The sequence below is a fragment of the Phyllosticta citribraziliensis genome (genome assembly GCF_038025025.1).
Source record: "Phyllosticta citribraziliensis strain CPC 17464 chromosome Unknown J3D65scaffold_8, whole genome shotgun sequence".
Lineage (NCBI taxonomy): Eukaryota > Fungi > Ascomycota > Dothideomycetes > Botryosphaeriales > Phyllostictaceae > Phyllosticta > Phyllosticta citribraziliensis.
Window position 1 is genome coordinate 955,022 of NW_027117345.1, and position 27,358 is coordinate 982,379.

Genomic DNA, 27,358 nt, shown 5'->3' on the forward strand with positions numbered 1-27,358 from the left:
CTATGGTACCTGAGCTTAGCTGAGCTTAGCCGACGTCCGGCTCCATCACATGCCCAAGCATTCTCCCTTTACATCGCGCTATGGCTCTTGCAAGCGGCCAATAATTCTGTAAAAACGATCATAAACGGCTCAAGCGGGCGACAGGATGGAGCCTGTGCTGACCACTGCCGGGCGTGGATGTTCAAGAGCATGCAGAGGATGACGGGAACGTTCGATCGTTCGGCCGAGGACAACGAGCGAAAAGCAAGGGGGAAGCAGCCACAGCATAAGACCCACTCTCCGCGGGTACCGGTCGGGCATGGATGTCGGCTAGGGCTCCGGTCTCTCCGGGCCCGTCGTCCCGTTCCGATATCTTGCTAACTGGAAAGGGAAACTAGTCATATTCTACAGTGTATTCTGATCCATTATCACAGGGTATAAATTAAAGATCCTCCCAAGTTGTATCCACAGTGTATGTCCAGATCCTTCACAACACTCTAATCATGAACAGCCTCCCCAGTCTCATTCAATCACCCTCTTCGCCAAACTTCCAAACTCCGTCTCCTCACACAGCCTTTCCATATCTTCAACGCTCAACTGCACCAGCACCTCCCAATCAGCGTCTCCCTTGGTTCCCAGCTTGCGCGGCAGAATGTTGCAAGCGCCCTCACTAGCACTTCGCGTCTTCCTAATCCACTGTGCACAACCCGTCGTCGTGCCGGGAATGCTAAAGTCGACATCAGCTCCAAAGCTGACCCACGAGCTGAGGAAGATTCCCGTGTCGCCCATGTCGAGTGCGCGCCAGAAGGCGTGGAGCGTGGAGCTGGGGTCTTGCAGAGACGCCCACAGATCTAGACGCTGCTGCGCGAACGCTTTGTCGACTGACTGTATCGCGTTGCGAAGCCTGAGGGCTGCATTGGCAACGACGGCAACCGTGGATACATTATCGGAAGGCTCCTTGAAACTCTCTGGTGCACTGGTGCTTACAAGCTCTTCCAGGCGAGCTGCGACGAGTGGCTGTAGGAAAGCGTTCCCAAAGTAGTCCGCTGGCAATGAAGGCGTTAACTTACTCCGAGCATCTGCAGACTGCGAAAACTTGACAATGGTAGATGGTGAGAGTCTACTGAAGCGAACTTTCATGATGCTGGTCCAAAGAAGGGCACATAGACAGTCGCAAGTTGATGCCCACATGGTGGAGTCTGTCGCCCGCAGATGCTCAACAACAGCTTCTTTGAGCTCAGCAATGCGGTGCGCTTCGAAGATGAACAGTCGGCCAGTGGCGGGGCGGTTGAGCAGCGGAGGGGGCTCTCCATAGTCGTACTCCACGCATGCATGGGCATCGATAGACGGTGTCTGGCTGCAGAGTGGAACGAATGCACGGGGTTTGACTAGAAGGTCTGTAGCTTGTCAGACTCCAAAGATTTCTCCGCGTTTGACAGCTTTTGGCAGGGGGCAATACCTACCGCCGGAAAACTCGATTGTCTCCAAATGCATGTTGCGGCCGAATTCTTCGTATACAGCATTCTTCGACACACCGTCAAGGACCATGTGGCTGAATGTAAAGCAGAGAATGAGCCCTCCATCCACAAAATTTACCTGAAAGCCATATACAGGGTAACTCTCCCCACGTTTGGGGTTCTTCGGCAATGAGGAGAGGTCTTCGGTGGTCAGTTCGCTCTGTGGCATCCCTCGCGCGTGGAGCTTTTCGTAGTCAATGGACAACCATTTCATTCCGAAAAGGTGAGTTCCGTACGAATGACACGGAGTTGGCTTTGAATATCGCACTTCCTTTAGATTGCTCTTAAGTCCTGGCCGTTGAATGGGTGTAACGACGCCAGCGAGGATCGGCCATCTTGCAACAGTCGCTTGCAGAGCCCGATGCAGCTGGTGCAAGGCGCTGGAAGTATCCTTTGAATCCGGGAATTTGAAGCAAAATAGCTGGCGGATGTAAAAGTCAGGGGCAACCTGGTCAAGAATGGAAAGCTCTAGAATTTGCTCATTGATGGGTTCCATGGTGCAAATGGGTGCTTGGTTGATTCTCGAAAGACTGGTTTCCACTTGGCGAGAGAGTTTGGAAGAAGGTGGACCAGTGTGAGTAGTTGCATTGGTATAATATTGAAAGCATACTGGGATTTTATAGTCGCAGTCTTGTATGCATAGTAGCACTGGCTTGGCAGGGCCGGTGACATGAAGTTGAGCCTCTTCCCATCTGTTCGGGAGCATTCATACGCATGAGAGACACGCGTGAGACTGGTCAGGCCTGGCATTCGCTTCTCTGCTGCAGTCAGCTTTATATGTCAGGGCCTGGGAAACGTGCCAAAGAATCCTGATGGACACGTTGACACGTCGTGGTTTCTTTGTGGCATGCCACCCATCATCGACAGCGGTCAAAGCAATCGGGGCAAACAAAATTCTTGACGCGAACAAACTTTGTTCGTAGTAAATGGACAGACAAAGATGAGCAAAGGCAAGAGATCTTGACATTCCTGCGCGTCAAAATTGTGACTATCACCCCGTGAGATGTTAACTCAACGGACGAGTCCAAAAAGGACGCTGTCGGCACCCAGGGCCTCTGACAGCTCAATGCTCGCCCAAGTGCCCAACAAGGCACCGACAAGACCAGTAAAGCTGCGCCAGATGTTGTACTTGCTCCACATATGGATCATCTCTTTGGTCGTCATTGACGCCTCAATCGCACTTGTCCTGGCTTCGCCCTTGGCCAACCGCTCTGCCCGTGTTCCTTCGCCAGGACCAGCCAGCCGCTCTGCGCGCAGGTTGAGTGCTCCAAGCAGCCATCGCATATGGACAAAGGTGTGGACCAAGATGACCGAAGGAAGTAGCACCGCTGCTGCGATGTACTTGTTACGGATGCTCGTAGAGTAGGGCGCGGAGAGGTAGGCGAGAGAGCCGAAGCTTAGGCATGACATGACGGCAGCGGGGCCAGAAATGCGGTAGCCAATGTTGTAGATCTTGCGCCAGCGCGATATCAGCTGTCTTTCTTCGTCGGGCGTGTCTGAGGATTCGAAGAGGATGGTCGGGATGACGGCGTAGGAGCAAGCGTAGTTGAAACCTTGCAGCGGGTCAGCGAGGCGGCGGGGTGCCTGATCAGGGAACACGTCTACCTGCGAAGCCGGTCGCGGCCGTGATGCCGACCAGTTGTGCCACCCTCACTCCGTTGATGCTCATGATCGTTGTGGGACGTTTTCTTGTAAGAGGGAGGGATGAGAAGAGCGACTGGCTGCCCTGCGAGATGTAGATGGTGGCAGGCGGTTACAAAAGCAAGCGCACACCGTCAGCACCTTCCGGTTCCTCCCCTCGCCAACAAACGAAACCGAAACAACAAACCCATCCCATCTTCAGCACTTTGCTGTCACGTTGCAGACGCTTGTGCCATTGACAACTTCTTCACGACATCTTCATTCACACAAACACGACTGGGCTTCGGCCTTGTGTCAGCGCGCAAACATCTCCATTTCAATCCTCCGCGGTCATCCTCCCTGCTTCTTCACGCCATCTCATGAACGCTACGTCTCGTTGGTTTCTCAGGCATCTCATGCACTGTGTCTGTCGGCCCCGCAGGTTTCTCAACTAAGAGCCCATCATTTGAGAGTTCTTGCCTGTCATTGTCGGCTGGGGCCTCTGCTCTGAAATAGCCATCGAGCTCTCCTAGAGCACTGTCTGGAGACATTTCATTCTCCGTCGGAGCGACCGAAGCCTCCTTGGTCTCGCTGGACTCCTTCGACTTCTTGAGCTTCTTGAGCCAAAACAGAATTCCCACGAGGATCAGTGCAACGCCGGCCAACCCACCCAAGACACCGCCGGCAATTGCTCCTGCATGGCTTGACGAACCTGAGCCGGGCAAGCTCGACGAAGTCGCCGTCGGAGAATTCGTGCTGGATCCGGATGGTGGGACGTAAGTGTCCCTGGCAACCGTCTGATTGAAGATATTTTCCAGCCTGGTCGAGTTCCAACCTCCTTGGGGTGCTGTCACGTTGGCGCCACCCGACGAACTGTCCGTTGTTAGCAAACCGGTTGACAGCGAAGTAAGTGTGTACTCACTTTCCGCCAATGACGCTGTACACAACTTCTGGAACCTCGTACGTCTGATTTGTTCTGAACTCGGTTCGCCAGACAAAAGACGTTGTGTCCAACACCTTGATGGGCGGGTGAGCCGTGGCGTTGCAGTTGTTGTTGAGCGTCGACCCATTTGCGTAAACCTCGCCACCCACAACGAGAAGCTGTCTTTGGTCCCAAACTTCGCACTTGTGTCGGTGGCGCCCGGCGTATTTGTTGTCTGCTGTATCTGGATCTCCCGTGGAGTTTATCTGCATCTTAATGAGACAAGTATCTAAAGGGGAGTCCGGTCTTGCCGCACCTTGATCCACTGGAATCCCGGGACGGTCAACACGTAGACGTCATTGAGCGCGATGGTCCTCTCCTGGCTCCAGCCTCCGTGGATGGAGATCTGGAAACTTGAGTCGTCGGGTGCAGCGGACAAACCCGCACAAAACTCGATCCTCGGGTCGGGGATGTCGCCAGTCGCTGTGATGTTGTACCAAGTACTGGACGCAATGTCGAAAATGAAGATGTCGGCCATGTTTCGCTCATTCCAGATGGTTTCGCCATTGTACGTTTGCGAGTCCGTTGTATCGTCTCCGCCGAAGCTGATCAAAGTCCCTTGCTCGCCCTTCCTCGTATACACCATGACACCTTTCAAAGTGGGAAGTCCCACATCGTTGTTGAATGCCAGGGTCAGGTTGTCAGAGTTATCTGTCTCGAAGGCGATCATGCCGTTGTTTGCGCCTTCAAAATCAATCTTCCATCCGCCAGTCATCCATGACCTTCCAGTTGCTTGGTCGGACGCGTATATACCTTCTGTTGAGTCGCCAAAGACGATTGAGCCAGAGTCGATGGGTGCCAGGCTCCAGTTACCAGAGGTCGTGTTGTATGACCAAAGCGATTCGTTGATCCCATTCACGCTTACGCCCACGAAGCCGCCATAGGCATACAAGTTGGTGTGGTCGTAGAAGAATGCCCCGGAAGCACCGCCCGACACTTCTCTCTCTCCACTCGACAAATCTTCAGACGGCAAATCAGACTGGGACAAAATGTCTGTTCCCAGCATACCATCAACTGAGAAGTCACTTTCCAGGTCCAGCCAGTACATGTATGACCTTTTGAAAAAGTGTTAAAGTCTGGTTTCTGGGAGGGAGACACGGACGTACGTATTATGCCAACTTTTGTCGTCGGCGAAAGCTTAACATATGAGCATTACTGACTTAAACTAATTACTAGGTTTACATACTGTAGTTTCCAGAGGCAAAAAAGAGGCGATTGTCCACAAGTGCGAGTCTGTGGCCAGTGATTCCGCACATGCTGCCGCTTGACTGAGCGACGGCTACCACCGCGATCGCGGAGACCACCAAGCAAGATTCAGCCTTCATCTTGGGCCTTTGAGACTCCTCAGCATTCGGGGTTGGAAAATTCGAGCGGAAGGGTGGATCTATCTCCGGTCCTCGCGTCTGGGGGAGGGGACTCCAGGGACGTCGTTGCGCTCAAGCAGGGGCAACGGACAGGAAGACGGGGCGCGTAAATCGTCCAAGCCACACGAGCTGCCTTGCACGCAATAGCCAGTGAAGAAGGAGGCTGAAGGCGGAGTTCCTGGTAGGATTCCCGCGGCGTCAAAATTCACCCCAGGGTTCAAAGAGAACGTTGTGGTTGCAGGACTCAGGAGCACCACAAAACGCGAGCGGTGAGATGATGTTTGTTATCACGGCTCGTGAGAAGGAATCGATTGCATGCACGAGACCTATTATTCGAATGTTTCTTGACCCACTCAAACTACACTTGGGCCCTTTGCCGTCGGCACAGCTTCCTTTTTGGTAATCAAAACGGCGCGCTCGGGGTGGGGGCGGAGCTCTAATTGCCAATCTACGGCCAAAGAGGCGAACATGGGGACGATCCGACCCGAACATCTCCATCAAGCCCGCGAAGCTTAAACTTAGTGCGTGGCGCTTCACAAGACTTTGCGATATGTCCAAGTCATAGTGTTCCTACTATGTATGCTGAGTTCCAGGGGAAGGCGAGAAAGCTTCCTCTTCACGTCAAATCTTGTCGCCTCGGATCCTTCCAGACCACGCACGGGGAGTCCGACAATCACGCTCGCTTTAGCGAGCTCAAAGTGGTGTCACTGACTCCGCGGCGACGGTCCAAAAATATCTCGTGCCTTGGGGTCCATGACGGCATTCCATCTTGTCTCCACGCTAGTGCACATTCGACGTCGCCCCGGCCCTGAAGGCAACAACAATCCCATGAAGCATTCAAACGATAGATATAAAGTCAAACTTATCTGGGCCTCGGCGCTTAGCAGTAACGATTTGCAGCAGCGGTGTGTGACGTTAATCGCAACATGTTTTCGTTCCGACGCGCTCCCCTGGCTGCTTTGGCTTGTGCATCTTGCCTCGTGGATTTGTCCGCTGCCGAGTTGAAGAATGTGTTCGCACACTATATGGTACGAACACAAGGAAGCTTCGATGCCTCGAACAGTTGTTGACAATTTGATAGGTCGGCGGCATGTCAGGTGTTGACCAAGCAAGAAGCGATGTCCAACAAGCAAAGGCCGTGGGCTTTGATGCATTTGCTCTCAACGTCCAGAACGTAGTCGACCCTTGGTCTCTGGATTCGATCCGATGGCTTTTTGATGCCGCCCTCGAGAATGACTTTAAACTCTTCTTTTCCTTCGACATGGCAGTCGTGACCAACGTCACCACCTTTCTCCCTCTGTTTAAGGAGTATCAGGCCAACGAGTCGTACTACCATCACAAAGACCTGCCGTTTGTGAGCACATTCGACGGCGCGGCCCTGAACTTTGGATACGAGTCGGCCAACGCAGGCTGGAAAGCAGAGCTCAAGGACGCTCTCAGCAACGACGGAATCACTCCCTTTTTCATCCCTGACTTTGACGATTGGGGCGGCTCGGGATACACGTCCGACTTCTTCAGCTCGTACGACGTGGTCGATGGAGTCTTCAGCTGGGAGACTGCGTGGCCGACCACAGACACGGGATCCGGCAACGTGAGCGCCGTCGTCGACGAAGGGAGCCAAAGGGCGGCACACGCAGCCAGCAAGCCGTACATGATGCGTGAGTCCCAAACTCCATGTGATCCCCTTTGGCCAGCAGCAACTGACGGACACCACCAAAGCTCTCTCCACCCTCCAATTCAAGCACATCACCGGCTCCGGGAACTGGTACCGCCGCGGCGAGCTCAACCTGGCGCAGCGCATGGCGCAAGTGCTGGCGCAGCAGCCCGACTTCGTCGAAGTCATAACGTGGAACGACGCGGGCGAGAGCCACTACATCGGCAACGTGTGGGCCGACAGCATCGCGTCGAGCCCGGACATCCAGGCCTACGCCAACGGCTACGACCACAGCGCGTGGCAGGACGTCATCGCGCCCTTCATCACGGCGTACAAGAACGGCGCTACCGACGTCGCGGCCATCACGCCCTTTGGCGCCTTCGCTGCCGCCTTCTGGTACCGCCCGCTGCTGGCCAGCGCCTGCTGCAGTGGCGACGGCCTCGGGAAGCCGAGTGGCTGGGAAAACGCGCTCGATGCTGTCAACTTTGCTGTCCTGCTGCCAGAGGATACGGAGGGCGTGACGATCAAGGTGTACAGCGGCGGCAACGTCATTGCATCGGTGCCCGGCGTCGCGGGACTGAATGCGCAGAGTGTGCCTGGCATACAGTTAGGAGCGCAGAAGGTCGAGCTCGTCAAGGAGGATGGTACTGTTTTGGGTGCTGGGAGCAGCACTGTTGATGTGGTGGCCGAGACGGATGGGACGTGTAATTTTAATTATCAGGTTGTGCATGTTGCGTAGGCGGCGAGTTCATTGAAACCATCGGATGGTGTTGATTTGTTCCTTTGTGAGGGAGGGCGTTTAAAGAGCACCTTCCTCCTTATTCGATGGTCTTGCAGTCTTCCATGCGTCTGGTCGAGATGTGCAGCGACTAAGCCAAAGTGGGGACATACCTGGCTGGCGTGGTCATAGCCTCTTTGGTGTCATTCCTTTCGACATCGCAACTGTCTGGTCAAGTGTCTTCTCAGTCAGTCAGTCAGTCATGCACGGCAGAAACATCACCAAGCAACTGATTTTCCAGCCCCGAGCACCGCTCTCCGAAGCCATGGTAGTAGCAAAGCTTTACCATTCATCTCTGGCATTGAACATTTTCTAAGCTAAATCCCACCCGCTGTCTCAAGAGAATTCCCTTCAAAAGTGCAGACTGATTCCATGATTAAGCAAGCCCAAGACGCCTTCGCTATGCCTCTGGCACGCCTCCATAGAGGGAGGAACGCTGTTCTTTTTTCGGTGACGACGAGAAAAAAGTAAAAGGGGATTACTAGTGCACGCTATGTGGATTGAAGAAGCAAAAGCCAGGGTGATTGAATTGGGGAACGGGGAAGGGGGGAAGGGCAGCGTATGACAGGGGCCAGAGAAGTGGCTCGACCAGAGGTTGGAGCTGACCCCAAGGGGGGCAAGTCAGACGAAAGCCTCGTGTCAGACTCCGGTACCTTCGCCAACTAATGGGGTTTCGAATTGTCAAGGACAGTTGGACCATCGAGGCTGGAGCGTTGTTTGACAAATGAACGCCACCAACCGGAGTCTTGAAGTTCTTTTCCAAGTATCATTGCCAGGCCACCAGCAGATGGGATCGTGATCAAGCCATATGGATCATGTCTTGACTTTCGAATCGAAAAAGACCTTCCACGTGGAAAGAAGAGGGTTTGACAAGCTCTCAGTGTGATGAATCACTCCTCCTGATTGCTAGACCAAGCCTGGCGGCGCGTTGCCGAGCCAGCAGCAGAAGAAGGCTCGCTAGAACTAGTCGCGACTGTGGCTTCTTCCGAGTCGGTTTCGACAGCTCTGCCTTTGCCCTTGTCGATCCTGCGCTCCTGCTCCCCCTCGCTGGCGTTGTTTGCGGGAGCGGCGGGTTCGTCGGCACGCTCGGCAGTCGTAGCGGTCTCATTGATATCAGCCCCAGCAGTGGGTGAAGGGTTTGGTTGAGTCGTATCGGCGGCCTCGGTAGGCTGCAATGGCTCACGCTGGGCGCGTTGCTCTTCCTGTTGCTCGCGCTGACGTCTTTCCTCTCTGTCCTGGATGTCCCTACGAGCCTGAGCTTCCGCTTCCTCCCGAGCAGCGACCATGCGCTCTCCAAGACCAGGCCACAAACTGGCGACGAAAAGAGCTACAAGCCTCTCGGCCCCCTGGATGGTGTCACGGAACCACGTGCGGCGCTGATCCTCGCGCTCTCGCAGGATGCGCTGGGCAACCTCCTCCGGGCTTGGTTCCCTTCGGCGCCTTCGCAGAGCTTCAGCCGCATTCGCTTCCTGATGGCCGTCATTGGCATTTTCACCGTTTCCGGCTTGAGCGCCAGGCTGTGGAGGCACGCCAACGAGTGCCTCAAAGTGTCTTCTGAAGCCATCGACCCTGTCACCAAGAACAGCACCGAAAATTCCCGCCTGGAACACGTAAACCACGAGACCGCAAAAAGCCATCATCAGAGTACGCCTCCAGCCGGAACCACTGAAGAGCCAGAGCATGCCAAAAATTCGGAGCAAAAGCCAGAAATGAGCCGCGATGGCACCAAGAGGAAGAGCGGCGTTTCCTGGACCCGCCTCTGGACCCTGAGCAGGAACCGGGGCTGGCTCTGCTACTGGTGCCTGTGCGGGTTGCGCGGGCTGTCCTTGCTGAGTGGGGCGACCAAGAAGGGCCCTGATTGCATCGAGTTCACCCACCTGGCCACCAGCCAGTGGTACCTGAGCGAGCGCGGCAAGAGCTGGGTTTTGCGCAAGAACCGCGGACGTGTCGATTGGTTGCCCTTGATTCTGAGTCAAGAGCTGGACGAGGTCCCTCAACGCGCGCTGGTATGCCATGTTTTCATACCATTCGCCTGGGGACATGTTGACAAAGGTGGGCTGGGCCGAGTAAAGGATTGATCGTGTACCATCAGGTGCAATGAGCTGATAGGCGTTTGGACGCGGTTGCCTTTGCGCTCCGAAGGACGCAGTTCCAGCCTGAGGGGTACCTGTTGAGGCTCTGAGACCGGCCATTGGCGTTGGAATGTCAGTTGGATGATCAGCTTGAGGATTTGGACGTTCTGTGGGTGCCTCTCCGTTGGTCGCTCTCCTCCTACTTGTGATGTGGCGACCCATGCTCTGAATCAGATGCCTCGTCATGCTCCGCATTCTCTCGTTCTCCATTTGCAATGTCAAAACCTCGCGGCTACGTGAACCCTCAGGAGTGGACACTAGGGCATGGATTGCCACATGAATGGAGTGCAAGAGAAGATTGACTCGCTCGAGTTGAGTAGCGGCTCGCTGAAATCTGTCAGGGGTCAGGCTCGCAATGTCAAACGATGAGGTGCCAGTGGGAAATAGCTCTTCGTTAATCCGAAGGACATGGGACTGGCAGGTGCTCATGTTGCCTTGAATCTGCTGCAGCAAGAAGTCCGAATGAGCGTGTGGCGGGCCTGCAACGATGGCCATGGTAGCCTGGGGACCAAGAGGGATGTTGGCGGCAATTGGTGTACCCGCAGGATGTTGCGGGACAGAGAATACCATTGAGCGTTGACCAGGGGCATGCATTGGCATGCTTGAAGAGTAGGCGACGGGTACAGGAGGAAGACCAGCAGCGTTTGGAGGTGCGGCTGCGAATGAGGCCTCTACGGCGTACCTCGTGCGATTTTCTTGTTCTCCGGCGTGGTCGCCCCCTGCTCGCTGTCTGTTTGACGCAAAAAGTCGGCGCCAGGCTTGTTCGGTGGCGTCCACCGCGCTTGGGAGATCTGAGGATTGTACTCCTTGTTGTGGTCCGTTGGTTTGGCCGCCATCTAGCGGACGGTAGATGTCTTGAAACGGGCGACCATGTGTAGGAGGAGGTCTGGGCCGGAATGCCTGATCCATCGCCCGCAAAGTCTCCGCCGCCGCTTCCTGATTGTGATTCGGTGCTGCTTGTCCAAAGTGGATGTGAGGAGGCACTGGAACTCCCGGTGGAGGGGCCATTGGTCCCGCATGGATAGCATGGATAGCTTGGTGCATGGCTTGTTGAATGGGGTTGGGTAGGCCATTCGGAGCCGGACCTGGCAGACGATCGGCGCGAGGAGGTTGTGATTGGGGTCGTTGGGTAGCGGTAGCAGCGTGGGGACGCGGCAAAGGATGGGCGGCATTTGGCGGAGCTGTGGAAGACCTTGGAGCCTCGCTGAGCACCATGTGCAGATTGCCCCGTCTTCCCGTCGATTGCAAGGTCTGGTAAACAGTCAGCTTGCTGAGCCAAAAATGCAGGATTGCAGTTGCGATACCTCTTCGTGAAACACGTTACCCAGGACCATGGTATCCTGGACGACACGGCCAAAGTAGATGATCCTCATGCGCTCCGGAGCAGGATGAGACGGCAGTGCATCGCGGATCTTGAGCTTGAGCTCGCGGATGGTCGTGGAAGGCGGAAGAGAGGGGAAATTGACACCGCCCTCGGCTTCGGGGATGGGCGACAAGACGCGCACGTCAATGGGCAGGTCCGCCATGATGTCGTCGCCAAACGGGTGAAGGTTTGGTGGAAACGGTGGATGGGCGGAGCTGTGAGGTAATGAACGGATAGCCAGGCGAAGGCAGAATGCTGACCGCCCAGAGGGGCGAGAGCAGGCACGCAGGGAGGCAAGGCGCTAGAAAGGGGACAGGTGGAGGATTATCATATGCGAGCAGCAAACGCAGAAGGGAAGGGAAGGGAAGGGGAAATAGCATGTACAGGCGGATGAGTGAGCATCAAAAGACTGCAGGCAGTGGACATTGAACAGTGGGCTACGTGGACCTGATTGATCACCAGGCGCCAAGGCCGGAGAGGCGCAGGGTTCAGCGAAACCAACGGAACCGTCCCGCCGCGGCGGAACCCGCAGCGTCATCGCACCGCATCGCACTCCAGGGCTGCGGTGCTCCACCACAAGTACCTCTCCATCCCTCCCTCCCCATGCCACGCTGAACATGGCCTCTCTTGGGATCCGGCACAACCGGCTTCCCCATACCGCCCAGCTGATCTTTCGAGCAACCAGGCCCCAGCCAGCCTTTTCTCCGCCATGCTCTCCTCCGCGCCATCTCCGATTCTCTCCCCCGAACCGCTCCTTCACTGCGTCAGCGCGCCACTTTCACCAACGCGGCAAACAATCCTTTCGCGACAGGCTTAACGACTCACTAGCCAAGACAAAGATTGAGTGGAAGCCAATTCCAATTGCTCTTGGCGTTGGATTTCTCGGGGTGTTCCAATTTTTTCGCATCCAGCGCGATGAAAAGCAAAAGCAGGCCGACGCAGAAAGCGAACATGGTGACGACGACGGCCGACCACCCAGACGGCAGAGAGTCAGACCCAGTGGTCCCTGGTAGGTTGAGACGCATGCTCTGGCCGCTCAATAGCTGATATTCTGTAGGCAGGTTCAAGTCATGTCGACACTTCCTCTCAAGGCCGTGTCTCGCCTTTGGGGCCGTTTCAACGAGCTCGAGATCCCCTACTCTCTACGCGTGCCAGGATTCAAGCTGTACTCCTGGATATTTGGTGTCAACCTAGACGAGGTCGAAGACCCGGATTTGCACAACTATCCAAACCTCGCGTCCTTCTTCTACCGCACACTCAAGCCCGGCGTCCGTCCCATCGATCCAAACCCAAACGCAATCGTTTCCCCTGCAGACGGCAAGATTGTCCAATTCGGCACGATAGACAATGGCGAGGTGGAGCAGGTAAAGGGCATCACGTATAGCTTGGACGCCTTGCTAGGAGAAAGACCGCCAAGCCCACGTGGATCGATGGATTGGACCAACACCCAAGCGCCTGCCCAGGAAGGCCCAGACCGAGTAAGAGAGGGCGACGAGGAATACATCAAGGCGCATGAGGAATTTGCTCGAGTAAACGGCATCTCGTACACGCTACCAAACCTCTTCTCTGGCGGCGACAAATCGACAAAGGCGCAGCTAAGCGATCAATCCACCTCCTCAAAGCCATCTTCCGAGGCCGAAGTGCGAGCTGACCTCGCCCTTAACCGGCCTTGGTGGAGTCCCATGAGCACACAAAAGCCCACGGCGCTGTATTACTGCGTCGTCTATCTGGCGCCAGGCGACTACCACCGCTTTCACTCGCCCGTCAGCTGGGTCGTCGAGTCACGCCGACACTTTGCAGGCGAGCTGTATAGTGTGTCGCCATACCTCGTGCGCACGCTGCCAGGCCTCTTCACGCTTAATGAGCGTGTGGTGCTGCTCGGCCGGTGGCGCTGGGGCTTCTTCTCGTACACGCCCGTCGGCGCCACAAACGTCGGCTCCATCGTCGTCAACTTTGACCGCGAGCTGCGCACCAACAGCCTGACGACCGACACGGCGGCCGACCGCGCCGCCGAGGACGCAAAGAAGCGTGGCGAGCCCTTCTCGGGCTTCGCAGAGGCCACTTACGAAAAGGCCAGCCACGTTCTCGGCGGCCATGCCCTCAAGCGTGGCGAGGAGATGGGCGGCTTCCAGCTCGGCTCCACCATTGTCCTGGTCTTCGAGGCGCCGAAGCCGCAGCGCACGGGGACTTTTGACGAGGGATTCCGCGGCCTCAAGGGCGGCTGGAGATGGAACGTCGAAAAGGGCCAGAAGGTCAAGGTCGGTCAGGCCATTGGCTTTGTGGATGAAGAATGAGTGCATCACCTAGGCGCTTGATTGAACGATGAGCATAGCTACGGTTGGCAAAGTGGCTTGCAAGGCGTCTGCGCAAATAGTGGACTGCTGTAAAACTGCTCTTATTCTTGTATATCACTGAGAGAGGAAAATCGGTATTATCTAGGCCTGTAGATCATGCGGGCTAGGACCATAGCTTCAATCAACATTTCAGAGACAATTCATCTCGGCATCTACTTTCCTCGAGGCTTACCTGACAATGGCTGTGCATTGACAGATTAGGTCTTCAGGTACTACGGTCTGCGGTCAGCGCGTGTGAGGCGGTCCACAGGTTGCACGCTCTTATGAGGTAGCTGGCAAGTCTGACTGCCAGAGCCAGTCCCCTAAATATCGCCACAACCTCGAGGGATTGCTCCGCCACTGCTGCTACTGTCCACCTCCGCCAGAAAGACACATCATCACGGCAGACTCACCACTCACGCTAACGAAAACCCAGTCCAAATGGCACAGCCATTCAGCGACACGATGGACATACAAGGCCTGCTCAGCGCGCTCGGCGTCACTTCCGAAGAGCCAACCACCTTCACCATGCTATCCCAGATGGCGCAGGACTTGATGAGCAACTCTGGCAGCACGGGCAGCGCTGGGAGCGTCGTGACGGAGCTCGACGAGGACTTTGACGTGGAGGACTACTGGGAGGATTTCGGCGGCGAAGAAGGCTACAACAATGGGGAGGGATTCGAGAGAACGAGTGGTGATCAGAGGGTGTCTCTTGCTCCTACGATCAAGCCGACGGCGGTCGACATCATTGCGTCGTTGCGGGGGCACATGGGCCCGGGCAAAGACCTGTACGAGCCGTGGCGGCGCAGCGAGTTGGAGCCCATGCTTTGCGGCACCATCATCGACGGGCGACCCATTGACAGCCAATATGTTCGCGAATACAGAGACCTCATCGAGGCGATTGTGCGGCACAACTGCACAGGCACGGCAAGCCACGACATTGCAGCATGGCAAACCCTCACGACACCAACGCCGCTGGACGTGCCGTGGCTCAAGCGACGGACGCGCGAGCGCTGGGCGCAGCGCTACGAAACAGAGACGGGGCGCGCGCTGCTGGCACTCAAGCAGCGGCTCAAGACGTCCACGGGGCTCGACCGCCTGCTGTACGGGCCCAACCTCAAATACTTCCGGCGGCTGGCGTATCGCAAGATGGGCGACGAGTGCCGGCGCGACGTGCTGGACGAGTTTGCGCAGACGCAGCTGGCGGCGCCGCGCGCAAAGTGCGAGGGCGAGCTGGCGCTGCTGCAGCTCCTGTATCACGGCCAGCGCGCGGAGCTCAAGACGCGCATCCAGGCGCCGCTGAGCTTGGTGGATGTTGTCGAGGAGATGCACGCCGAGTTGGCGGTCGTGGCTGGGTCTGGGTTGTGCTTTGTCGAGCCCGAGGTCGAGGTCTTGGAGACGCTGGTGGATATGGCGGAGGAGGTGGTGGACAAGGTCGAGCGGTCGACGGCGGCGCTGCTGGCGAGAGATGTTCAGGGGAAGACGGCCAGACGAGAAGAGTCGCAGCGTCGATTCGGGATGCCGGATAGCTTTGGGTCCATGATGGTGTCGCTGGACGATTTGGACTTGGTGCGCAGCACGGCGAGGTCCGTCGTCGGCATGGCGGAGCAGATGGGCGAGGAACTGGAGCAGGTTGCCCTGGCGGCGGTGGATGCGGTTGGAGCGACGAAGGACTTGATGTTGATGAAGGAGTTGAGGGGCCTATCAGAGGCGGGATAATTCAGGTCCGGTAAACGGGAGAGCTAGCTGCCTGACAGCCTGACAGCCAGGAAGGATGACGTAGGAGAGGTTTCTTGGTCGAGTCAATTTTCTCACCCACTCTTGGTCCTGGTGGAGATGGAGTGTGGTGGTGGTGACGGTGGTTTGGCGCGGGGATTGAGGCAGCGGCCACTGTTAGTCATTGCTCAGTCGATTTAGAGACCAAATGGGCGTTCATCGTGAGAAGCTGCTCGTCGTCGCCCCGAGTTTCGCTGTGGTGTTGAGTCCGTGCCGGGTGACGTTGGGTGCAGGTGCGGTGGGCCTTTCCGATTTGTCCCGCCCGGCCGACGACGCCCGCTCGGCGCAAGCCTTTCAATTGCCCGAGCTCTCTACCGCTAAAGAAACGTCGTTCACCTCCAGACCCAAGATATCCCTCTCCCGTCCTCTCCATCTCCACTCCATCCCTCCTCTTGTCCCTTTTCGTCCTTTGTCGTCGTCTGAGTCGCAATGGCCACCAAGCAGGATGCTCCCCCCAAGCTGAGCGGTCTCCAGCTCTACTCCCGCTTCGCCTTCGCCGGCGCCGTGTGCTGCTCCGTCACCCACGGTGCTCTCACTCCCGTCGATGTGTAAGTCGACAACGTCAATGGGACATGAATAATGTCCTCCTCTCGCCTCGCACGGTAGGGCTGACAGCTCCATCAACAGCGTCAAGACTTCGATCCAGCTTGACCCCGTCAAGTACAACAAGGGCCTGATTGGCGGCTTCCGCCAAATCATTGCTGAGAAGGGTGCCGGTGCCGTCTGGACTGGTGTCGGTCCTACCTTTGCTGGTTACTTCCTCCAGGGTGCCTTCAAGTTTGGAGGTTACGAATTCTTCAAGCAGCAGTCCATCAACCTCCTCGGTTACGAGACCGCTGCCAGCAACCGTACTGCCGTCTACCTCGCCTCCTCCGCCGCCGCCGAATTCTTTGCCGACATTGCCCTCTGCCCTCTCGAGGCTACCCGTATCCGTCTTGTCTCTGACCCCGGTTTCGCCAACGGTCTGATTGGTGGTTTCTCCAAGATCGCCAAGACTGAGGGTCTTGGTGCCTTCTACTCTGGTTTCGGTCCCATCCTCTTCAAGCAGTAAGTTGCTGGGTCCTTTTGGCTTGGATGAGACGATGAAATTGACGCGCTGCAGGGTCCCCTACACCATGGCCAAGTTTGTCGTCTACGAGAAGGTCTCCGAGGCCATCTTCAAGCGCTTCGACAAGAACACCATGTCCGGCCCCGGCCAGACCGTTGCCAACCTCGGCGCTGGTCTCATTGCTGGTTTCGCTGCCGCCATTGTCTCCCAGCCCGCCGACACTATGCTCTCCAAGATCAACAAGACCAAGGGTGAGCCTGGTGAGGGTACCACTTCCCGTCTGATCAAGATTGCCAAGGAGCTCGGCATCAGGGGCTCTTACGCTGGTATTGGTGCTCGTCTCTTCATGGTGTATGTATCCCCTGTCCTCGAGTTATGTGGGCCGTCGCTAACCTGGATCGCAGTGGTACTCTTACTGCTGGTCAGTTCGCCATCTACGGCGACATCAAGAAGGTAAGCAGCCGAGTTCCCTCTTTGCCTTTGTAGCAAAACTGGTGTGAATCGAAACTAATGTCTTTGCCAGGCCATTGGCGCCGTCGGCGGTGTCGAGATTTCCCCTTCGTAAAAGATGCAGTAGAGACAATTGGGACTCAGGATAGTGGAAGATGCGAAGGAGGTGCCAAATCTAGAGGCCCTTTCACTCAGGCTGAATCGAGTGAAGGGATGTACGATTTCTTTACTCAATTGGCCAGTCTGTTTATGAGCATTTTTCCGGCCGGCTCTCGTCTTGTCTACTCTTGGGAGAGGTCGTTTTGTTATAGAATAGATATCTCCCGAGCCAGAAAAAGTCGGGATTCGGTTCTGTGGAGGCCGCCAACTAATGAGCTAGGATTATAGATGCAAAGGTTCTTTTTTCACGTCAACAGGTCCGTAGTGCTGCGTCTCTTGTCCGTGGAGCCCCATCTGCCCGTCATCACGAGTGCAGTCAAAGCATGTCGGTCCTGCAGGCTGCTTGGATCCAACTCGAATGGGGAAAACAGCCTTTTTGTAAGTAGAGATCCTGTTCCCATTTCAGCAGTAGTTCCTGATGTGATCAGCGTGTGTTTTGCATAAAGGTTCCGCTCCTTTGACGCGTTTTAGCGCCGCCGGGTAAAAGAAGGGGGGACGCATGCAAGCGAGACAAGGCCTCGATGCACTTCACGTTGCAGAAGACTCTGTAAGCACCAAATTCCATCTAGCTGCAGCCGTCTCATGGAATGCGACAACGAACAAACCTCATCCATCATCGGTCAGCTGGCAAAGAGGCACGATTGGGCGAATAGACGACAGCGTTCCAGGCCCAGCCCAGCTAGCTCCATTGAACGATGGCATGGGGGTCGGAGCGCCGCGTTTCTGGTTCCATTCCCTCGTGGTGCCCCTCCCAACGTCAATGGCGTTTTCGTCCGACTCTTATCGACATCCTGGTCGCACGTTTCTCACGCCCACCTCCTCAGCTTTGCATGGTGTTTGCCGTGCGTGTACCGTACCCTACCGTACCCAGAGCCGAGCCGGACCAGCAGCAGCCACTCAGGTCCTGCGCAGCGACTAGACCGGGGGTTGGCGGGAGCGACCGCTCTTAGCATCTTGACTACGGGCATATTACCTGCGTAACTGCAGCAGGGTTTCTCGTTCTGTTGGCCTGGGTTTTTTAGTTGGGGTGCAGGCGAGGTGCGTGGCGCGATAGCGCTGTGGAGGATTACAGCACTTGTTCGTCATCCTCTTGTTTTTGGTTGTTCCTGTCTTCCCTTCCTCCACTCTCTCTCTCTCTCCGCCTTGGTGGTGGTGCGGCGCGTTGCCTTTATATCCTCCTCCGCGCCACTGGCTGTTGTCAGATCGCTTCTTCTCTCCCACCTGCTATTTTCGACAGACATGGGCGACCTTGGTATGGCTGCTCTGACTTCAATTTGACTGCCTGGAAGCTAACCCTGCCTCAGGTGAAGACCGCAAGCCAACGGAGGAGAATGCGACCCTTCTCCAGGCCTTTGAGTGGAATGTGCCCGCCGATGGCAAGCACTGGAAGCGGCTCACGGCCGCGCTTCCCTCACTGAAGAGCATTGGCATCACCAACATGTGGATTCCTCCCGGATGCAAAGGTACTGCACGGAGGCGCATGACGAGCTGGGGTGCATTGAAGACACAATCAATCTGACGCCACGTGATTGCAGGCTCCTCGCCCAATGGCAACGGCTACGACATCTACGATCTCTACGACCTGGGGGAATTCGACCAGAAGAACAGCGTGCCGACCAAATGGGGCGACCTGACGCAGTTGCGCGCCATGTGCGCCAAGGCCAACGAACTGGGCGTCGGCGTGTACTGGGACGCGGTCCTGAACCACAAGGCGGCCGCCGACAACAAGGAAAAGTGTCGGGCTATCGAAGTGGATCCGAATGACCGGAATCGCGAAGTGAGCGATGCGTACGAGATTGACGCGTGGCTGGGCTTCGACTTTCCTGGCCGCGGCGACAAGTACAGCAGCCAAAAGTATCACTGGTACCACTTTACGGGGACGGACTTCAACGCGGCCAACAATAAGAGCGCCATCTACAAAATCTGCGGCGACGGCAAGCACTGGAGCGACTCGGTCGACAAGGAGCAGGGCAACGCCGACTACATGATGTACGCGGACCTCGACTACGCGCACCAGGAGGTCGTCGACGACGTGAAGCGGTGGGGCGTGTGGATCGTCAAGGAGCTGGGCATCAAGGGCTTCCGGCTCGACGCGGTGCAGCACTACAGCGAGCGCTTCACCAACGAGTGGGTCGCCAACCTGGTCGAGCAGCTGGGCGACAACAGCGTCTTCCTCGTCGGCGAGTTCTGGGTCGGCGACGTGCACACGCTGACGGCCTGGCTCGAGAAGATGCACCACAAGTTCTCGCTCTTCGACGCCCCGCTGCTGTACAACTTTTCGCGCGCGTCCAACTCGGAGCGCGCCGACTTGCGCAAGATCTTTGACGACTCGCTCGTTGCTGTCGAGCCGTACAATGCCGTCACTTGGTAAGCCGATTGATTCGTTCATCCCTTGTCCATCAGTAGACTAATCGACGGACCCCAGCGTCGCAAACCACGACACGCAACCAGGCCAAACCGTCGCGACCCCCGTCTCGTCCTTCTTCAAGCCCCTCGCCTACGCCCTCATCCTGCTGCGGCCCAACGGCTACCCGTGCATCTTCCACGGCGATCTCTACGGCCTACTCCCAGGCTACTCGACCGACGCCGAGCCGCCCTCGTGCAGCGGCGCGCTGCCCGCCCTCATCAAGGCGCGCCAGCTCTACGCGTACGGCGACTGCGACGACTACTGGAGCGACGACGCCAACTGCATCGGCTGGGTGCGCCGCGGCACGTGGGACCGCGGCGACGGCGGCTGCGCCGTCGTCATGAGCAATGCCGGCGCAAACCAGAAGCGCATGTTCGTCGGCGAGCAGTGGGCCGGCTCCGTCTGGACCGACGTCCTGGGCTGGGCGCGCAACGGCGACCAGGACGCCCAGGTCCAGATTGGCGAGGATGGCTTTGGCGAGTTTACGTGCGGCGAGTGCAGTGTGAGTGTTTGGGTGAGGAGGGACGCCCAGGGCCGTGACGGCTTCCCGGTGCAGTTTGATACCGAGATTTATAGCATGGCGTGAGTTGGTAGGGACGAGGATGGCGAGGGAGCTCTGGATAGTGGGATGGGTGAGAGGGCGAGTCGAGCATGGTAATATCCAATCTGCATTTTCCACTTCAGTTTTCTCCATCATACATATCTCACTTAGTCTGCAATGCCAACCAGTTCAAACCATCACCATCAAGCCCACTCGGACAATTCAGCCACACATACGCGAATTCGCGTAACCAGAGCGTCGAGTCCCCTCGATCCACAACATCAAGAGGAAGTGAGAAGAAAGAGGAATAATACCAACAGCACTTTTACATTGATCGAAGCACGTGCTTACTTGCTCAGCGACTGACTGACTATACAACACATCGACCGGCTGACTGCGCAAGGAGCACCTCATTACCACCATATTTGCTGTGTTGTGAACCCAACCCATCATCATTTGCCTCTCCCGAAGGAGGCTTTGGGTTCCATATCGCCCCTAGAGCGCAAAGAAAGTCGTACATGTCGCGTAATCTGAACCATAAACGCCGTCCGCAGTGAGTGCTTTCCGCCCATCCGTCCGTCCGTGTCCGCGCAGTGAACCTTTGTCCGTAACCATCCATATCCCAGACCAAACCAACCGGCCGACCAGAAGAAAAGAGTTTGAAAGCCGCCCGTATAATATAAACCGCAGGCCGCGAGAATTCCCTCCCCAAGTCACGCTTTCTTGACCCACTACACGCCGCCCATTTCAATCTCCTTGTCCTCGCGCCATTCGCAGGGCCGCAAGAAATTCGCCTCCTCAAAGTCCACCGCACCATTGCCAATGGCGTGCCGTCGTCCAGCGCCGCCACCACCCATGCCGTCTCTCTTGCGCGTCCGCGGCCGCGCGAGCGGCCTCATCAGCCCGCCGCTCAAGTCTGGCATCACGGTGTGGCTGACGGGGTACTTTGTGCGCGGCGAGACCTGGACGTCGTCCCGCGCAAACGCGTCGACGGCGAAGTCTGTGTTGAAGTTTGGAAAGAGCGGGCGGGCCGACGCGTTCGTGGCATTGTTTCCGACCATTTCGCTTTCGTCATCTGCGTCGGACGAGGAGTCGTCGTCGTCGATGTAGCGGCGCTTGTTCGTTGTGGGCGGGGCGTGCAGCGAGTCGGTCGAGACGATTGACGCGTTCGAGTCGGATGAGAAGGAGAAGTGTGCGGGGTCGAAGATGGGCTCGTGGGCGCCGAGGGGCTGCGCGTCGTTTGTCGGGGCGTGGGCGCCGTTGGAGGACGCGGCAGCAGACGTAGTCGAGATGATGATGGGCGAGGGCTGCAGAGCGAGACCGCCGGTCTTGTGGAGGCCGCAAAAGGGAAGCAGCTCTGCCGGGCGGTTGTGGTTGAGCTCCGTGGGTGGCCTTGTTGTTGAGGTGAAAGCGGGCGCCATTTTCTTGGTGTGTGTTTGGTAGCCCTCGGGGATGGCTTTGCGGACGCGCATGCCCACGTTTAAAAGCGAGGCCTGGATGTTTGGCGGAAGCACTTGGATGCCCTGCTGATGGGAAGGACTGTGCGATGGTGAGGCAGTCGTGTCGATGTCAGACCGGTCGCTGCGCGCGAAAAAGGTTGTGATGGAAGGCTGAAAGGGCCGTTTGGAGCGGTGCTGAGAGGGCGACATGGTGCGGATGGCGAATTGAAGGGCGAAGGATTGGGCGAGGTGCGAGTAGACGACGTGGTCTGTCTGTGTTGGGTGGGGTAGCTCAGAGCTAATATGTGTGGTGAGAGTTGAGTGGGTGGTGGGGAGGAGGATGGAAAAGAGGCTGGCTCGCGCGTCGCGTGCAAGGGAAGCGCGTCGGCGCTACAGCTGAATAGGAATAGTGATGGGCGGGCGGCCGTCGACCTCAACCACCTGCAAAGCTAAGCTTACATGTTCCTCACCTCCTCCGCCCCCGTCAGGTATTTATGCATCGACCATTGACCACGCCGTTCCTCGGTCCGGTCATTGTGCGCGCTCTTTGCGTCGCTGCCAGACAAACGACTCGATAACCCAAGGCGCTGCGCCAGTCGTCTCATGCATCCCGCTGGCCGGCAAAAGAACACAGCCATCCGTGTCCAACGCCGCGCTGTCCACTGCTCTTTGGCTGTGCAGATGCTAGCTCTTCATTCTGCCAGCTCGTTGGCAACAGCTGACGGGCTACAGGACTTGTCCAAACCCAACAGGTCCTCAGTCCGACAAACCTATAATTGTTCGACTATTGACCTCTGTCAACTTGTAGCTCGTGCAGCACACGTGCATATGCATGCCGCTTAGCATGCAACCGTGGGTCCTATTAATAGTCTGATTTGAATGCTCCCTTTGGCCACCAAACTCCCCTTAGCTTGGCTGCGAACTCTCAACGGAGATAGACTTGGTAGCCCAGTTGTGGCACACCCAACCACTCGACTGCTCGACATGTCTGTCATTTTCAATTCCAGGACGCTTGGATGCTGTCTGTTGGTGCTTGTTCACTACACTCTCTTGTTGGGATATTTCAATCCTGAAAGTCTCGACGGCACTGTCCGGTGGATGGGCAGCAGCATGACATCATGCTGCGAACGCTCTGCATATCAAGTGCTAGTTTCACCTTTCGAAACCGCGTCCATGCAGACAGACGTCACAGGAGGTTGTCATTTGCGTGCTTCGAACGCAATGGCGATTACTGCGCTGGCCAGCGACGCCGTTCGCATGGGTGGAACCGCTCCAATGGTGCGGATTTAGATGCTATGTAGAGGACGGTCAAACACGAGTTCAATCAACATCGCTTCATCTCCTCCACTACATTGAATTGAGATAAGCCAATGACAATGTACAGCTTCGGTAGTTAAAAGGATTTACTGCGGACCCTTCCTGAATACATGATGCATGTGTAATGTGGCAGTCGAACAGCCACTCTATTGAACATCTAACAAGTCGCTTGCGCGACACATGATGGAGAGGCACGAAGTGATGTAAGGCAGATTGGCTTGCTCTGCATCAGGTCAGCTGATTCGGGCGACAAGAGTGCAGTTGGATCTTCTTTTCGACGTAGACTTGCGCTGCGGCAGTTCCATCAATCACGTGGCAACGAGAGGGTTAATCCTGAAAATCTTCAGTGTATGAACCTATCCTGGTTAACTTCCTGTGTACCTTGATCCGTTCCTAGCCAACAGCAAAACTGAGTCTGATTATAGAACCCGCAAAGAGTACAGGTACCCACCGTGAAATCCATCCAGTCGAGAAGGAGCCGGCCACCCTCACATGGCCTTGGAGAACAGGCTGCGGTAGACTGCTTCGACGACGGGTTGGGCAGTGATGGTGCGTCCGCCGAAAAATCTTCCGTTGAGACCCTTGATGGCGTTCTCGCCGCCCGTGACCGTTTCGAACTTGACGTAAATGTCGCCTTGGGTGTTGGGGTCTACTGCAATGTGAACAACTTTGCCATACTTCTCCTGGCACTCGTCGCGGACGTCATCCTCTAGCTCCCTGGTCCAGTTTTCACCCGTTTCCCTGCGCGAACCCATTAGCAAGGTCCGATGAAAGGACAGCCGAGCCAAACTTACTCTTGCGGGTCAAACATGTTCTTCAGCACAACGCAGCGGCTGGACTGGTTGACGTTGATGTTGACTGGGACTTTGCTAACTGGGGCAGTAGACTTGAGCATCTTTTGCTTGTCAGCGCCGTTGGTCTCAGCGGGTTCATCAGCACGAGCAAGCTTCCTCATGAGGGCATCCCTGCTGTAGTTGTTGAAATTTACGCCTCCAACGTCAGTGTCGTCGAGAGCACTGGCTCCTCCGGTGCCCTTGTCGTTGTCGCGGCCACCAGCACGGTCAAACGTGCCTCCAGAACCTCCAGCATGAGCGCCACGGCCACCCGAGCCAGAGAACGCCGAGCCCTGAAAGCCTGGTTGGCCCGGACCTGGAAATCGATTGAGGAGATTGGCAGTAGACTCGGGAGTGAACTTATCGTTGCCCAAGCCAACACGAATGGGACGTCCAGCAAGGTCGAAGCCGTTCATCTTCTCGAGAGCCTCTTTGGCCTGGGTAGGATCGCGGAACCTGGTGAATTCGATGTTAAATTGACCCTTGCGATACTCAAGGATTTACTTACTGCACAAAGCCATAGCCACGGCTGCGACCGCTGTCATCCTTCTGCAACTGCACAAATTCAAGCTCTCCAAAAGGCTCAAAGACATTCTGCAGATCCTGTTCAGTGATGCTGAAGTGAATGTTGCCGACATACAACCTGTGGAAGGGAACGCCGTTGTTGTTGACCGAATGTCCCTCTCCAGAACGAGCTTGGCGGTTCTTCTCGGCTTCGGTGAGCTGAGCAATGATTGGGATACCTAGGAGTTTCTGGCCCGTAAGCTGAATGGCGAGGGGAACGGACTCCTCGTTCTTAAACTCAACATATCCAACGCTGCAATGGATTAGCAAATGATGTTGCCGCAGTGAGCCAGAAACTTACCCCTTGGAGCGACCGCTGACGCGATCCTTGACGATTTGCGCTTCCTTGACAGGGCCAACCTTTTCAAAAAATGTAACCAGTTCCTTGGTCCTCAGACGAGCAGCGAGTTGTTGGACAAACACAGTGCGACGGTCACGTTCGTCCTCGGTCAACGGCGGGGTGGCTGAACGACGCGGAGAAGGAGAGCGACGGCGACCTCCACGGCCGCCTCGGTGTCCCCGGTCACGATCACGGTCACGCTCGCGTTCACGGTCTTTTTCGGGTTCTTCGTCGCGTCGGCCGCCGCGTCCAATGGGACGGTAATGCCTGTCGTCGTCGGGGTATGGAGAGCGGGACCTGGTTCGTGGGCGACCGCTGCCGCGGTAGTAGTCGCCGCGATAACTGTCGTCACGGTCAATGGAGTCTCGGCCACGGCGGAGGCGTCTTTCCGAGTCACGGCTCCGGCTACGGCGCTTGCTCCTAAGGCTGCCGCTAGCGCTGCCCCGGTCGCTGCGAGGACTCTTCATCTCGACATCGTCATCGAGGTCGCGCCGGACTCTATCACGGCTGCGGTCGCGGCGTTTGCGGTCGCGGTCCCGCGAGCCATCTTTGGTACGGTCATCGCGGTCCCGGCGCTCGGATCTGTCGCCCTTTGGGCGCTCGTCGTTGTCGGTCGAACGGGGGGTATCTCTTGACTCTGCCGCACTGGCATTGGCAGTGGAATCGAGCAAAGCCTCAACGTCTAGACCTGACATTGTGGTTGGATGCTGTCAAGCTAAACGTTTGGAATGAGGAGTATCACTGAGGAACGGAGCGTCAGCGCGTGAAGTCGGTTGAGGCGCAGGTCGGACGGTCGCGCACCCTGCTACTGGACTAGCGCGTGGACGGTGCTGGAGTGTGAGTGTCGTAAATGGAAATGGAGATGAGGTTGACGGCGTCTGTGGCAGAGGCGAGCAGCGGGTGCTGTGGAGGCGATACTGCGAGATGCGCGTTGCGCGGTTGGGATGCAGAGTGGAAGGAGACAGCGCTGCAACAGGGAAGGTAAACTTTACGACTGGGCCGGAGCGGAGCGGCTCATCCCGAGTCACGTGCGCTCAGCTCACCTTCGGATCATCCATCACCCGGAGATTAGGCAAACCCAGATCTCAAGCAATGGGTGGTAAATGGACGGAATACCTGGCAGTTTGAGCAGAGTGAAGAAATGTAGGTATTACTATCTGTCGTAGGAAAGCGAGTCGTCAATGAATATTATCCCAATCGTAACTATGATGCCTCATGAAGCCGCGCCATGCAGCACCCGCAAAAGCTCAATCTCAACGCCTTGATGCCCCCGTTGCCCCAACATTATTACAACTGATGTACATCATTCCTTCAACCAGCAAGATCGAGTCCAGGTCTCAAGTGGTCTTGATAACCTTGGGCGGAGGAATCTGGAGCTCGGTGTTGAAAATCCGGTCCCAGAATTTGCTGGTGACGCCGAATCCATTTTCGTAGTCGGCAAAGTGGTGCTCCAAATGATACTTCTTGAGCTCACGGTAATATGCGGGCAGGCTGTTGCATGTCAATGCCAGCATTTGTGTGCTTTGGAACTTTCTGACTTACTTGCGGTGGTGGAGGAAGTAGTGCGTCAAGTCGTAGCAAATGTAGCCGAAAATGCCACCACAGTAGACGGCGGTGGCGGCATACCAGTTGTAGAAGAAGATGGCGTGCGCAAGTTTCCAGAATGGGGTGGCAAGAATCAGAAAAAGAGTTGGCGGCATGACGAGACGGTACTTGTCCATGGGAAGGTAGTGGTGGATGCCGTGCAAGAGGAAGTGCAAGGTAATACCCACACGGTTATCAGGGAGGTAGCTTTGTTATGTTAGCCTAGTCTTGGCAATCTGGAGTTGTAGACTTACTCATCCAGGTGGAACAGGAACCGGTGCAGACAATACTCCACCAGTGTCCAGATGAACAATCCAAGTACCCAGTAGAGACCGAAATGCACTGTAGGAAGGTTCTGAGATGCCAACCAAGAACCGTAGGTAACGGGTGGGAGCCACACGGTCGGTACAACCCACCAGGCAGTCTTGCTCAGAGGCTCGAGGAAGTTCCCAAAGAGAGGCGCAGAGTCTCCTCCTTTATAGTGTCTTGGGCGGTGCACTTGTTCCAGGTAAAAGTCCTTGGAGAAACCTCCAAACCAGATTTGCGGGAAAAGCGGCCTGCTGAGGTCGAGAAACTTATGCTTCCTGTAGTCGGCATTGAAGTCGGTTTCCCTTGAGAGGTCCTCTGCCGACGACAGCCCAGTTGCTTCGAAGACGTACTTCTCTCCATTGGCAATGCCCTTGTCGTTCAACTCTTTCAGCCCTTCGCCTCTCGGTGGCAGTGGCACAATGTCATCTGGGTGCTGGCTCTCGGTGGCCGCGTCCACGACCTTTTGAGTCGCGACGAAGCCGACCAGGTAGTCGTCCAAGATCTCGTATGCTGAGTCGGAATGCTTGTGCGAAATTTCGTCGTCCAGAATCTCCTTCACGTCCTTGCCAGCGAATTCCAGAACGAGGTCGCCTCCACCCGGGTGGTCTTCGACGAATTCGGTAATGTCAAAGACTCGCTCGCCGATGGTAACATAGCAGGATTTGGCGTTGTTGTGAGAGGCCACCTCGGCCTGGGTAATCGTAGGAAGCGTTCGACCAGGCATGATGTTTGGATGGTGTTCGGAGGTGCGCGGAGGTGTGCGGAGGCGGTCGCGAAGACCTAGTGATTTGAGGCGGACGCGATAGGCAGCAGAGCGAAGGAGCGAAATGCGCAAACGGGTGAGCTGGAGGTGCGGAGAAAGGGAAACC

General features: G+C 56.4%; 13 protein-coding genes across 13 annotated transcripts; 6 read left to right on the plus strand and 7 right to left on the minus strand.

The window, feature by feature from the left end:
* Window positions 1-357: 357 nt before the first annotated feature.
* J3D65DRAFT_433857 (transferase family-domain-containing protein) lies at window positions 358-2,354 on the minus strand. The gene is made up of 2 exons (XM_066796207.1): window positions 1,443-2,354; window positions 358-1,376 (listed from the first exon to the last, which is right to left on the minus strand). The coding sequence occupies exons 1-2, from the start codon at window positions 2,200-2,202 to the stop codon at window positions 502-504; spliced, it is 1,635 nt and encodes a 544-aa protein (XP_066653740.1). The 5' UTR covers window positions 2,203-2,354; the 3' UTR covers window positions 358-501.
* J3D65DRAFT_629761 (uncharacterized protein) lies at window positions 2,037-3,256 on the minus strand. The gene is made up of 2 exons (XM_066800770.1): window positions 3,102-3,256; window positions 2,037-3,049 (listed from the first exon to the last, which is right to left on the minus strand). The coding sequence occupies exons 1-2, from the start codon at window positions 3,163-3,165 to the stop codon at window positions 2,508-2,510; spliced, it is 606 nt and encodes a 201-aa protein (XP_066653741.1). The 5' UTR covers window positions 3,166-3,256; the 3' UTR covers window positions 2,037-2,507.
* On the minus strand, window positions 3,257-5,777 carry J3D65DRAFT_629765 (uncharacterized protein). The gene is made up of 5 exons (XM_066800771.1): window positions 5,285-5,777; window positions 5,205-5,235; window positions 4,355-5,153; window positions 4,039-4,304; window positions 3,257-3,989 (listed from the first exon to the last, which is right to left on the minus strand). Exons 1-5 carry the CDS (start codon window positions 5,421-5,423, stop codon window positions 3,485-3,487), a joined length of 1,740 nt encoding a protein of 579 aa, XP_066653742.1. The 5' UTR covers window positions 5,424-5,777; the 3' UTR covers window positions 3,257-3,484.
* Window positions 5,778-6,388: 611 nt separating this feature from the next.
* Window positions 6,389-7,855, plus strand: J3D65DRAFT_556004 (glycoside hydrolase; the record flags this gene model as incomplete). Its single annotated transcript, XM_066797251.1, has 3 exons — window positions 6,389-6,490; window positions 6,544-7,120; window positions 7,182-7,855. The coding sequence occupies 3 exons, from the start codon at window positions 6,389-6,391 to the stop codon at window positions 7,853-7,855; spliced, it is 1,353 nt and encodes a 450-aa protein (XP_066653743.1).
* Window positions 7,856-8,689: 834 nt separating this feature from the next.
* J3D65DRAFT_433851 (uncharacterized protein) lies at window positions 8,690-11,714 on the minus strand. The gene is made up of 2 exons (XM_066796206.1): window positions 11,331-11,714; window positions 8,690-11,277 (listed from the first exon to the last, which is right to left on the minus strand). The coding sequence occupies exons 1-2, from the start codon at window positions 11,550-11,552 to the stop codon at window positions 8,785-8,787; spliced, it is 2,715 nt and encodes a 904-aa protein (XP_066653744.1). The 5' UTR covers window positions 11,553-11,714; the 3' UTR covers window positions 8,690-8,784.
* Window positions 11,715-11,936: 222 nt separating this feature from the next.
* Window positions 11,937-13,878, plus strand: J3D65DRAFT_629767 (phosphatidylserine decarboxylase-domain-containing protein). The gene is made up of 2 exons (XM_066800772.1): window positions 11,937-12,398; window positions 12,447-13,878. The coding sequence occupies exons 1-2, from the start codon at window positions 12,007-12,009 to the stop codon at window positions 13,681-13,683; spliced, it is 1,629 nt and encodes a 542-aa protein (XP_066653745.1). The 5' UTR covers window positions 11,937-12,006; the 3' UTR covers window positions 13,684-13,878.
* J3D65DRAFT_629769 (uncharacterized protein) lies at window positions 13,770-15,723 on the plus strand. Its single transcript, XM_066800773.1, has one exon. The coding sequence runs from the start codon at window positions 14,164-14,166 to the stop codon at window positions 15,439-15,441; it is 1,278 nt and encodes a 425-aa protein (XP_066653746.1). The 5' UTR covers window positions 13,770-14,163; the 3' UTR covers window positions 15,442-15,723.
* Window positions 15,724-15,927: 204 nt separating this feature from the next.
* Window positions 15,928-17,111, plus strand: J3D65DRAFT_669142 (mitochondrial phosphate carrier protein; the record flags this gene model as incomplete). The annotated part of the gene is made up of 5 exons (XM_066803169.1): window positions 15,928-16,046; window positions 16,126-16,545; window positions 16,601-16,897; window positions 16,951-16,999; window positions 17,070-17,111. The coding sequence occupies 5 exons, from the start codon at window positions 15,928-15,930 to the stop codon at window positions 17,109-17,111; spliced, it is 927 nt and encodes a 308-aa protein (XP_066653747.1).
* A 1,123-nt stretch (window positions 17,112-18,234) lies between these two features.
* On the plus strand, window positions 18,235-20,237 carry J3D65DRAFT_434512 (glycoside hydrolase superfamily). The gene is made up of 4 exons (XM_066796210.1): window positions 18,235-18,407; window positions 18,466-18,618; window positions 18,691-19,522; window positions 19,581-20,237. Exons 1-4 carry the CDS (start codon window positions 18,395-18,397, stop codon window positions 20,146-20,148), a joined length of 1,566 nt encoding a protein of 521 aa, XP_066653748.1. The 5' UTR covers window positions 18,235-18,394; the 3' UTR covers window positions 20,149-20,237.
* A 101-nt stretch (window positions 20,238-20,338) lies between these two features.
* Window positions 20,339-22,000, minus strand: J3D65DRAFT_434412 (ribonucleotide reductase inhibitor-domain-containing protein). Its single transcript, XM_066796209.1, has one exon. It carries the CDS (start codon window positions 21,750-21,752, stop codon window positions 20,835-20,837), a length of 918 nt encoding a protein of 305 aa, XP_066653749.1. The 5' UTR covers window positions 21,753-22,000; the 3' UTR covers window positions 20,339-20,834.
* Window positions 22,001-22,020: 20 nt separating this feature from the next.
* Window positions 22,021-22,931, plus strand: J3D65DRAFT_629784 (uncharacterized protein). Its single transcript, XM_066800774.1, has one exon. It carries the CDS (start codon window positions 22,422-22,424, stop codon window positions 22,830-22,832), a length of 411 nt encoding a protein of 136 aa, XP_066653750.1. The 5' UTR covers window positions 22,021-22,421; the 3' UTR covers window positions 22,833-22,931.
* A 416-nt stretch (window positions 22,932-23,347) lies between these two features.
* Window positions 23,348-25,291, minus strand: J3D65DRAFT_604449 (RNA splicing factor; the record flags this gene model as incomplete). The annotated part of the gene is made up of 4 exons (XM_066798269.1): window positions 23,348-23,600; window positions 23,654-24,148; window positions 24,201-24,509; window positions 24,558-25,291. The coding sequence occupies 4 exons, from the start codon at window positions 25,289-25,291 to the stop codon at window positions 23,348-23,350; spliced, it is 1,791 nt and encodes a 596-aa protein (XP_066653751.1).
* A 642-nt stretch (window positions 25,292-25,933) lies between these two features.
* On the minus strand, window positions 25,934-27,213 carry J3D65DRAFT_646711 (uncharacterized protein; the record flags this gene model as incomplete). The annotated part of the gene is made up of 3 exons (XM_066802292.1): window positions 25,934-26,087; window positions 26,139-26,387; window positions 26,435-27,213. The coding sequence occupies 3 exons, from the start codon at window positions 27,211-27,213 to the stop codon at window positions 25,934-25,936; spliced, it is 1,182 nt and encodes a 393-aa protein (XP_066653752.1).
* Window positions 27,214-27,358: the final 145 nt, after the last annotated feature.